The sequence below is a fragment of the Chanodichthys erythropterus genome, chromosome 5, assembly GCF_024489055.1.
Source record: "Chanodichthys erythropterus isolate Z2021 chromosome 5, ASM2448905v1, whole genome shotgun sequence".
Taxonomy (NCBI): Eukaryota; Metazoa; Chordata; class Actinopteri; order Cypriniformes; family Xenocyprididae; genus Chanodichthys; species Chanodichthys erythropterus.
In genome coordinates this window covers 4,863,225-4,875,000 of record NC_090225.1, presented here as the reverse complement: position 1 = coordinate 4,875,000, position 11,776 = coordinate 4,863,225, and the positions used below count along the sequence as shown (strand labels likewise).

At 40.6% G+C, this 11,776-nt stretch overlaps 2 protein-coding genes across 8 annotated transcripts in view; one reads left to right on the top strand and one right to left on the bottom strand.

Moving 5' to 3' along the window:
• Positions 1 to 6,859, bottom strand: part of klhdc3 (kelch domain containing 3) — a 38,009-nt gene extending 31,150 nt beyond the window's left edge. For 2 of the 6 annotated variants that reach the window (XM_067385727.1, XM_067385732.1), the window contains exons 1-2: positions 2,040 to 2,084; positions 275 to 524 (exon numbers count right to left, since the gene is read on the bottom strand). In XM_067385727.1, coding sequence (XP_067241828.1) covers positions 275 to 428 — 154 coding nt within the window. In that variant the 5' untranslated portion in view covers positions 429 to 524; positions 2,040 to 2,084. Of the gene's footprint in view, positions 1 to 274; positions 525 to 1,983; positions 2,003 to 2,039; positions 2,085 to 6,775 lie in introns of those variants that run through there. The other 4 variants (XM_067385729.1, XM_067385730.1, XM_067385728.1 and 1 more) reach the window with 4 other exon arrangements.
• Positions 6,304 to 11,093, top strand: LOC137020340 (protein yippee-like 5). 2 transcript variants are annotated; one of them, XM_067385735.1, is made up of 3 exons: positions 6,304 to 6,477; positions 6,839 to 7,005; positions 9,509 to 11,093. In XM_067385735.1, the coding sequence occupies exons 2-3, from the start codon at positions 6,861 to 6,863 to the stop codon at positions 9,727 to 9,729; spliced, it is 366 nt and encodes a 121-aa protein (XP_067241836.1). In that variant the 5' UTR covers positions 6,304 to 6,477; positions 6,839 to 6,860; the 3' UTR covers positions 9,730 to 11,093. The 2 variants fall into 2 exon arrangements, with proteins under 2 accessions (XP_067241836.1, XP_067241835.1); XM_067385734.1 differs by having other exon boundaries at positions 6,337 to 6,477; positions 6,839 to 7,001; positions 9,505 to 11,093.
• The last annotated feature ends 683 nt before the right edge of the window (positions 11,094 to 11,776 follow it).

Below are 11,776 nucleotides of genomic sequence, written 5' to 3'. Positions count from 1 at the left end.
TGAATGTGTTTTTCCTTTCATTCAGTTCAATTCAATTCAATTCAAGCACTTTCCACAATACATCATTTGAAAGCATCTTCACAGAAAATGCATGTTTAAATGTTACAGTTTAGGAAGCAAAATTAAAGTCCATGACACTATAATATGATGCATGTCATGTGATTGTGTTCAGACACAACGAGACTTTCATCTGAATTTGAATATCGTGTTGAGCTGATTTGAATATGAGTATGAGCAGCAGTGTTCAGATCTGGTAAAACAGGTCAGGCCTCACCCGTGTTGAAGACGTGCACGTCGATCTGCCTCAGGGTGTCATAGTCTTCTCCCGAGCAGTACCCGCCAAACGAGTAAACCTTGTGTCCGACCGCCACCGCCGCATGGTTGACCCGCCGCGGGCCACCCTCCAGGTGCACCGTCCAGCGTAACATCCCACGCTCGGCCTAGGCCGCACCGCTGCTCCTAAACCATCACCACAGCAGCAACATCACTGCTCCATCAGACACCGGCCAATCAAATGACAGCTGCTGACAGACACAGAGAGAGAAAGACTGCTCATGCCACACATCTAGAGCATCATGTCTTTATCATGAGCTGTAAAAGACTTGATCTGAATAATGACACTATTGTCATTAAATCAATAATATTACTGAAACAGTGAGCATTCTGTAATATGAAAAAAGCACACTCAGACAGATTAAGAGTCTCTGCTACTGCAGAGTATAAATATATAATCATATCTCTGGAGGCACATGCCAGAATATATTTAGAGAAACAACAGCCCATCATCACGTCTCACATGACAGACGGCTGCGTCTCAAAACACACACTGCAGGAACCTTCTGAGAACTGCTGTCTAGTGGCTGTCTGACTAACTATCAATCAATCCATCAATCACATTTATTTCTAAAGCACATTTAAAAACAACACATGCTGGCTAAAGTGTTTTCAATACCAGGACCTAACAAATTCATACAACCTAAAAGCATGAGACCAAAGCACTGTAAATTAAATACAGTCAAATGCAATTGAGAATAAATTAGTGAGATTTAAAAACATCAAGAGAGGTATCTTACAGGATCTAATATGGAGAGGTTCAATAGTTGAGGAACTGCAACAGAGAAATCTCTATCTCCTTTTGATTTTAGAGAGACTTGGGAATAGTTAACTGAAACCTCTGTGAAGATCTTAATGGTCTAGAGGACTTTCAGTAATATAACTGGGTGAAAAGCCTTTTATACCCGTAGATTTAGGTTTTTAACTAAATTTAGAGACACATCCAGAGGAAGCCCTCTAACCTTTAGCCTTTAAATGACAGCTTATTAATAGAAACACACAGTTAATCATTTCACTACACAGTTTAAAACAATGATATTTAATTTCCTTAAGGTTTGACTGAGTAAAACGGCATCATTTCAGAAACACAACAGATTTAACGTGCATTAGATCACAGTCTGTCCATCCATGCACACAAATGTGTCCAATTTGAATAAGATTTATTCATATGTATAGCCTATATTTAAGTCTGTTTTGCTAGGACATCAGAAATAATGGTTGTAAAAGAAACTAAACGTGTCTGTTTTTATCCGGGAGCAACATGACCGTAGATAAGAGTTATTCGTTCAGAAAAACTGATTTTATTTATATATATATATAAAAACAGCGAATAAATCAGCTGTAAAGTGCAGTGCTAGCACGATTAGCAACTGTCAACACAACTTCACTACACAAACAGCCCAAACGATCAGATCAAAATATTCCTTTCACCAAAACCGAATTGCTATTTTGGCATAAAATCGAAACATGACATTCAGATCAAAGATAATAATTAATCTGTCTGGTATCAAGGGTCATTATTAGCCGTTCCAGCTAACCGGGCTAAATCAAGCTAAAATCAATCAGCAGCCCAAACGAACAGATTAAAACACAGACATATGAACAGCACAGAATATGTTGTATATGTATATGTGTAAATAAAGGTATTACATATGAATGTGGTGTTAATAAAAGATGATGTTGTTGAGCAGAATTTCTCCTCTTACCTTCAGTGTGCTAATATTCAAAATTATGAACGCGCTCTGGCGCCCTCTGCCGACTAACTCCCCCCCCAACTCATGCTCTCTCACACACACACACACACACACACACACACACACACACACACACACACACACACACACACACACACACACACACACACACACACTCTCTCTCTCTCTCTCTCTCTCTCTCTTTAGTAATATGGCACATAGTCTCAGAGTTGAACCTTGACTAAAATGGGGCCCAGGTCAGGAAGCAAACAGGCCGGCTCACGTCACAGAAGTCAGATAAAAACCCAACACATAGAGACTCTTTCACCTAGATTTCATCATATATAGACTGCGTCTGTTCTCTGAACTTGGAAATCCAAAAACTCCCAAACCCATTTAAGGGTAAACATTTAATTGATGCTAAACAAATAAAAAACAGATATATTACCGATGAACACATGGCAAAGCCTTTGTTGCTGAATATTAGATCCCTTTCTTCAAAAGCACTCATCGTAAATGATATGATGACAGATTATAACCTATGTGCTGTGTTTGATAGAAACCTGGCTAAAACCAGACGATTACATTACTTTAAATGAGTCCATCCCCTAAGATTACTATTATAAACACGAGCTTTGTCTGAAAGGCAAAGAGGGAGGTGTTTTCAGTTACTCAGAAGTCTAGTTTTAAATATAATTAATTTGAAGTGTTTGTGCTCTATAATGCTATGTAGTGTACTCTAAGTGATAAATCACATTTGACATTTGTGCTGGCTACTGTATACAGGCCACCAGGTCACCATACAGACTTTTTCAAAGAATTTGCTGATTTTCTGTCGGAGTTAGTACTGGCTGCAAATAAAGTCCTAATTGTTGGTAATTTAAATATCCATGTAGATAATGAAAAAGTTACATTGGGAATGACATTTACAGACCTTCTAAACTCTACTGGAGTTAGACAACACATGTCAGGACCCACCCATATTTGTAATCATACTTTATATCTAATATTGTCACATGGAATCGATGTTTATGGTGTTGAACTTCTGCAGCAGAGCGATGACATCTCAGATCATTCTCCAGTCTTGTGTATACTACATTACCCAAGGCTGCAAAACCACCTCCCTGTTACAAATATGGTACAACTATCACTTCTACTACTAAAGATTGCTTACCTGTCTACCTGATCAGTTTTATCTCCTCAGCATACCAAATATCTTAGATGAACTCAATGTTGCAGCAGAAACTATTGACTCTCTCTTTTTCAGCACATTAGACATGGTTGCTCCTTTGTGTTTAAAGAAGACTGAGGAAAATAGTCCAACACCATGGTACAACGAGCACACTCAGGCCCTTAAGAGAGCAGCCAGAAAAATGGAGTGCAGCTGGAAAAAGACAAAACTAGAGGTTTTTCACATTTCGTGGAAGGAAAGCATTATTGCATTAAAAACTGCTATGTCTGCTTACTTTTTGACTCAAATTTACAGTGGCTAAATTAACGAGAAATGAAGCTTCAACTTCAGACGTTTCCACATAGCAGAGCAGTAATGACCTTATGAACTTCTTTACTTGCAAGATTGGTATTATTAGAAAATTATAACAATGCAGCGTCTACTAAAGTATTGCATCAGACAGTGCATCGCAGTGTCCGTTAGAAAAAATTCTATTCATTCATTGCTAGAGGAGAGGAAGAATTGTCTAAACTCGTTAAATAATCCAATTCAAAGTTTTAGACCCTATAGCGACTAAGCTACTGAAAAAAATGCTTCCAGACATCATAGATCCTCTGCTTAGTATCATTAATTTATCTTTGTCATTAGGATACGTACCAAAAATCTGTAAGTAGGCTATTAATAAACCTTTTATTTAAAAAAAACGCAACTTGATCCTAGAGAACTAGTTAAAGGTCCCGTTTTTCGTGTTTTTTTTTTAAGCTTTGATTGTGTTTATAGTGTGCAATATAACATGTGTTCATGTTTCGCGTGTAAAAAAACACAGTATTTTTCACATAATTTACTTATCTGTATACCGCTGTTTCCACTGTCATAAAAACGGGCTGATGACTTCCGTGTTCTATGAAGTCCCTCCTTCAGAAATACGTAACGAGTTCTGATTGTGCCAGCGGTTCCTGTGTTGTGATTCGACAGCAGCTTAGCGCTCCTTGCCCGGAAAGGTCACGCCTCTTACCATAACGTGTGCTGCACATAGTTTTACATGTGGATTATTGTGGTGTTGTGCCATATACATAAACATAGTCCCCTCTTGTGGCCATTATGTGCACTGCAGTCCAACATTAACTATTGCAGTAAGGATACCACAATTATAATTTTCGGGAACCGAGTTAAACATAAATTGTAACCATTGATCTCTATGTACAGCGTCCCTGGGAAGGCCAAACAAAGGTGATTGGACTGCGGGATGAAAATAACACCGTTTCGACGACATGGCGACAAACACACTCTACAAACGCAACTCTTGCTCTTCTCCATGGGAGCGCAACAAGACCACGCCCCCTTTTTTGTGTATTCCTGTGGGCGGAGGTTAGTCAAAAAACTGTTTTAGTGACGTCATTAAAGAAGGAAGTAGAGGGATGTAGTCCAAACTGGCCGTTCGATGTAGGCGACTTCTGTTAAATAAAATATCTCGCTTGGCATTGAACTTTGAGCTTTAAAATTTTACAGATTTTATTTATACTCTAACAACAACATTACACATTAACTAAAGTTTGAAACATGGGATCACGAAGAACGGGACCTTTAATTACAGATCAATCTCAAATCTCATTTTTCTGTCAAATAAATTGGAAAAGGCAGTATCATCACAACTGTGTTCCTTTTAGAAAGAAATGGTATTTGTGAGGATTTCCAGTCAGGATTTAGACCATATCATAGTACTGAGACTTCTCTCATTAGTTATAAATGATTTGCTGTTATCATCAGATCGTGGTTGTATCTCTCCATTAGTGTTACTGGATCTCACTGCTGCATTTGACAATATCCACCACAGCATTCTTTTGAATAGACTTGGAAATTATGTTGGCATTAATGGAATTGCATTGGCATGGTTCAAATCTGACCATTATCAATTTGTAGCAGTAAATGAAGACCTGTCATACCGATCACAAGTTCAATATGGAGAACAGCAAGGCTCAGTACTAGGACCATTGTATTTCACCCAGTACATCCTACCCTTGGATGAATAAAATTAGGAAGCATGGTGTTAGTTTTCACTGTTACGCTGATGATACTCAGCTCTATATTTCTTTGTGCCCTGATGAAACTTACCAATTCACAAAATTAACAGAATGCATAGCTGATATAAAAAAATTGGGTGACTAGTAATTTCCTACTCCTTTATAAAAACAGAGATTCTAATTATTGCACCAAAAACCTCTGCACATAATAACCTAGAATACTGCTAACACTTGATGGCTGCGCTGTGAAGTCTTCATCGTCAGTTAGGAACCTGGGTGTACTCTTTGATACCAATCATTTATTTGAAAGATTACGAAAATTATGAAATACGCTCTCAATGACAAATGCAGAACAGTTATGCGTTCATGACCTCAAGGTTAGATTACTGTAACGCTCTACTGGGTGGTTGCCCTGCATGCTTAATAAACAATCTCCAGCTGGTCCACAGCTTACTAGTACCAGGAAGAAGGATTAGACTGGCTTTGTCAACACTGCATTGGCTCCCTTTTAAACTTTGTACACATTTTAAAATCTTGTTAATTATTTACTTGAGCAAGTTCTTAACATATCATTGTCCTTCACATCTATTGCGATCTCAAAATTCTGGCCAAGTTATAATATCTAGAATATCGAAATCAACTCCAGGCAGTAGTTCCTATTTATCTCCCAAACATTGGAACAGTCTTCCTAGCCTTGTTGAACTAACAGACACACTCTGTCAGTTTAAATTTAGACTAAATATCTCTTTAACCTGGCATACACATAACACATTCCCTGCGTCTCAATCAGCTCCCTAGCTTCCTAGGTCGTGAATCAGTATCATGTAAATTAATGTGGCTGATATCTAATCAGTGCCCTAACTACTGAACTAGGGAGCTGATTGAGACGCACACATTATTACATTTCTATAATTCACATCCATCTAAAAAATAATAATGGTGACTTGACTCACACACACAGACACACAACACACACACTTGCATAAGCTTCCATTGAGAAGAAATGGGGTTTGAGTATTATTATTATTCATTAAAAGATTGTTTCTCTATGTAGTAATATTGTCAACACGCATCAATCTGGTTTCAACCATAGACTGTGAAAAAACAGCTGTTGTCATGACACGTGCACAAGTAGGGGTGGCGTCATCGCTCACGTCACCGCACCGGATGTTGATATAAAGTCTGGAGGAAGAGCAGAAAGAAAACACAGCAGCGCGAGCTGTACGGAAATAAACAAACACTCGATCTAAATCGGCTGGTAAGAGCTTTTATCATACTAACATTTAACGGCGATATTTGGTTTTATTTCGACCTTCGGTCGCCATAACCGTTTTCAAGCACATCTGATCATGTTGTTGTTGTTGTTGTTGTTGTGTGATGCTGTGCGACAGACGCCTGTGTCGCTGCTTGCGCCTTTACAGAGAGACGACATACATATGAAAAGCCCTTCAGCATTTTTATGTCATCGTTTATAGTGTCGTTATATATTACAATGCCAGAAGCTTCTGTTCCGAGTGAACGTCTTTGTGAGAGGCTGTTATTATTCATTCACTCACTGTGAATAAACACTGCAGGAATGCTGTTATAATGCCGCGCTGATGCTCGTCTCTTCCTCACAGGTGTGTGTGTGTCGCTGGAATCATGGGCCGGATCTTCTTGGATCATATCGGTGGGACGCGCCTGTTTTCCTGCGCCAACTGTGACACGATCCTGACTAACCGCTCAGAGCTGATCTCAACCCGCTTCACAGGGGCCACAGGCAGAGCCTTCCTCTTCAACAAGGCATGTGAGCGATCTCACACACACACACACTCTCACACTCACTCATATAAACACACAATCACACTCGCACACACACACACACACACACACAGTCTCAAACACACTCACTCCTAAAAACACACAATCACTCGCACTCACTCACACACACACTCATAAAAACACACAATCACACTCGCACACACACTCACACACTCTCTCTTACACACTCTCACTCATATAAACACACAATCACTCGCACTCACACTCACACACTCTCTCTTACACACTCTCACTCATATAAACACACAATCACTCGCACTCACACACACACACACACACACTCACACACTCACACACACAGTCTCAAACACACTCACTCATAAAAACACACAATCACTCGCACTCACTCACACACACACTCATAAAAACACACAATCGCACTCGCACACACACTCACACACTCTCTCTTACACACTCTCACTCATATAAACACACAATCACTCGCACTCACACACACACACACACACACTCACACACACAGTCTCAAACACACTCACTCATAAAAACACACAATCACTCGCACTCACTCACACACACACTCATAAAAACACACAATCGCACTCGCACACACACTCTCTCTTACACACTCTCACTCATAAACACACAATCACTCGCGCACACACACACACACACACACACACACACACAGTCTCAAACACACTCACTCATAAAAACACACAATCACTCGCACTCACTCACACACACACTCATAAAAACACACAATCGCACTCGCACTCACTCACACACACACACACATAAAAACACACAATCACACTCGCACACACATTATATCTCTCACACACTCTCACTCACTCATAAACACACAATCACTCGCACTCACACACACTCACACAACGTCTCAAACACACTTACTCTCTCACACCCACTCATAAAAACACACAATCACACTCTCACACACACTCTCACACACTCTCACTCACTCATATAAACACACAATCACTCGCACTCTCTCACACACACACACACATAATGTCTCAAACACACTTACTCTCTCACACCCGCTCATAAAAACACACAATCACACTCACACACACTCTTACACACTATCTCTCACACACTCACTCATAAAAACACACAATCACACTCGCACACTCTTACACACTATCTCTTACACACTCTCACTCATAAAAACACACAATCACTCGCACTCACACACACACACACAATGTCTCAAACACACTTACTCTCTCACACACTCACTCATAAAAACACACAATCACTCGCACTCACACACGCTCTTACATATAAACGCGTGCGCACACTTTCTCTCACTCTCACACCCACACTCCCATATAAACACGCGTGCGCGCACACACACACACTCTCACACACACATATAAACACACATGCGCACACACGCGCGCGCACACACTCACTCACACATAATCTCTAATCTCTCTCACACACACACTCACACACTCACACACACTCACACACTCACACTCACACACACACTCTCACTCACACACACACTCACACACTCTCACACACTCACACACACTCACTCACACACACACTCACACTCACACACACACTCACACACACACTCACACACACACTCACACTCACACACACACTCACACATAACGTCTTAAACACACTTACTCTCTCACACACTCACTCATAAAAACACACAATCACTCGCACTCACACGCTCTTACATATAAACGCGTGCGCACACTTTCTCTCACTCTCACACACACTCACTCACACACACACTCACACACACACACTCACACACACACTCACACTCACACACACACTCACACTCACACATAACGTCTTAAACACACTTACTCTCTCACACACTCACTCATAAAAACACACAATCACTCGCACTCACACGCTCTTACATATAAACGCGTGCGCACACTTTCTCTCACTCTCACACACACACATATAAACACATGCACACACACACTCACACACACTCACATATAAACACACATGCGCACACACACACTCACACATAATCTCTAATCTCTCTCACACTCACACTCACTCACACACAAGCTCTCTCACACACACACACACATTCTCTCTGTCTTTCTCTCTCTCACACACACACATGCACTCACCCTTTTTCTCACACACACACTTGCACACCCTAACCCAGAAGATAATGCCTCCTTTATGCATCAGGCTGCTCATTACTGCATCATAATCATTATCATCAGGGCTTCACTGGATACTGCACAAGAGTTTATTGCTGCAGTTCTCTGTAATATCAAGCTGAATCAACGTTTCATAATTGATCAATTTTGCAAAGTCGACACAGAACTGAATTGATATGAATAAGGACACTATTGTCTTCTGTAAAGCTGCTTTTATAGATCGGAATTTGTTCATATTTGAAGTTTGCATCATTGATTCTGTTATTTTCCTGCTTTGAATGTGTATAAAGCGCTGCAGAAATGAAGCTGACTGATGTGTGTTTTATCAGGTAGTGAATCTGCAGTACAGCGAGGTTCAGGACCGTGTGATGCTGACCGGCAGACACATGGTGCGTGACGTCAGCTGTAAGAACTGCAACAGCAAGCTGGGCTGGATCTACGAGTTCGCCACCGAGGACAGTCAGCGCTATAAGGAGGGCCGCGTGATCCTGGAGCGGGCGCTGGTGCGGGAGAGCGAGGGCTTCGAGGAGCACGTGCCGTCAGACGCGTCCTGAGGTCGCAGCCGCCTGCGTTCGTTCCTTCGCTCGTGAGGATGTTCATACAGCGTGTCTCTCATGAAGAATCCCTCTCCTCGTAGACCAACTCTGATGTGAGGCCAAACAATGAATTTAACGATATAGATTTACAAACAAACATGCAAAATCTCTTCTTTAATTGGCTGCAACAACAGAATGGCGAGGCCGTCGGCTCATGAAGGGATGTGAATTCATATTATTTCCATAAACATTGAAATTCATATGCTCATGGTTTCTTCATGTTTGACACATTTTTCCGCTCTGTAAGTGTGGCGTTCTGTTTGAGCCAAAAAACGGCTTCGTACAACCCGTTTATCTGTAGGTATTGCTGTTGTTTTGTTTGTGTCTTCAGCTCAGTGTAACACATTTTGCAGATAAACAAATTATTATTGACGAATCTAATCATTCTGTTTGTTTTCACGGATCTCATTAAATGTGTTGCATAACGTTCACCGGGAGCAGAAACTGATAAAGCATAAAACTGAGATGAGGACACAAATAAAATCACAGCAATACAAGCATAGATAAATAATTGTGCAAAGCAGTCTGAGGTTTTTTGGCAGGAGCAGAATGCTGTTTGTGTTGTTAGATCACGTCTGCTGCCTTCATCGGGAAATTAGAGATAGAGAATGTACTGAATAACGAATCGCTACTCAAATGATTTCTCACTTTGTTTCCTTGAAACTTAAGAGATTGCCCAACCAGCGCAGACTATTGTAACGTTTTCTTTATCCTCTTTTAATAACTCATCCATCTGAGCAGTGGTGGTTTCTCTTCCCTGCGGCCGTGTGACGTGAGCTGAGCAAACAGGTTCAGGATTTCAGATTGGAAAGCTGGTTGAACAGGCTTTGTTACAGCTGTCGTGATGGCAGTGGTTTGAGAAATAGTTCACCTTCTGTAGTCAAATATCGAAAATGCATGGGTAAAACCAACCTGTACTAGATCAGACAGGTAAAACAATCAAAACATCCTGCTGTCTGCTTTTTTTCCCCCCGCTAAATTAATTCATTTTTAGTTGTCTTTTCCTTTAGTTCCAGCATTCAGAGGAATGTCGCGGTGATCTGAACTCTGTGTCGTGCATTTGTTCACTAAAACACCACAATACAATTACTGGCTTGTTCATTTGTGATTTCAAGACTTTGTGGATTTGTTCAGTCCCTAAAGCTCCTCAGTTCTGCTGATTTTAAGGGCGTGTGAAACTTTATTGTATTGTAAATCTGGGCAAATTCCTCACATGCTTATGATCGTTTTCTCTTTAGTGTTTGTTTGCTTATGATGTAAAAGTATGACCAGCAAGACCGTTTACTGCTTCTCTATATTTGTCCTTTCATTAAAGCATCTTCTGTTCATGATGTTTGCAACGTGTGGTATTTCTAATTTCAGTTGTTTGGCATGAGATTCATATTGTTATATGTGATGTCTGTCTTGAGCAGTGTTGGGGAAAGTTACTTTTAAAAGTAATGCATTACAATATTGTCACTCCCTAAAAAAAGTAACTAATTGAATTACTTTTTATGAAAAGTAATGTTACTTTACTTTTGCGTTACTTTTTCCTCACCTGGGGTGGGTTTGCTCGTTTGTTTTTTAATAACAACAAAAAAGTTTTATTTTTGGCATATGTTGAGGCCCTTTCACACCAAAATGTAAAATAAGCCTCAGGCTGATGGAAATGCATATTTACTCCTGTACAGTAATGGACGCAGCTCAAACAAACCTTTCAGCTGTGCTGCCATTCTGGATTGAAGAAGAATAGGGAAGGGTCTGGCTGCAGACCATGGGCGAGTGGAGCTCCACTCTCGAACAGGAAATGCGTCACCTCCACTTGTGTTTTACTAACATCTACACCTACCCCAAACCTAAACCTACCTTTACAATAATGCAAATACAGTAATTAAAAGACGCAATATTGATGTGCATATGCCCAGCGGCCATAGCTGTATCTAGCTCCGCTAGTGGAGGTGACGTATTTCCGCCCTTGAGTGGAGCTCCACTTGCCCCCTCAGGCTTCAGCCAGCCCCTATTGGAA

Excerpts from the sequence above, each read along its gene's own strand:
- LOC137020340 (XM_067385735.1), top strand. The coding sequence starts at position 6,861 with ATGGGCCGGATCTTCTTGGATCATATCGGTGGGACGCGCCTGTTTTCC. Across the intron at positions 7,006-9,508 it reads CTTCCTCTTCAACAAGGCAT|TGAATCTGCAGTACAGCGAG; the intron begins GTGAGCGATCTC and ends TTTATCAGGTAG.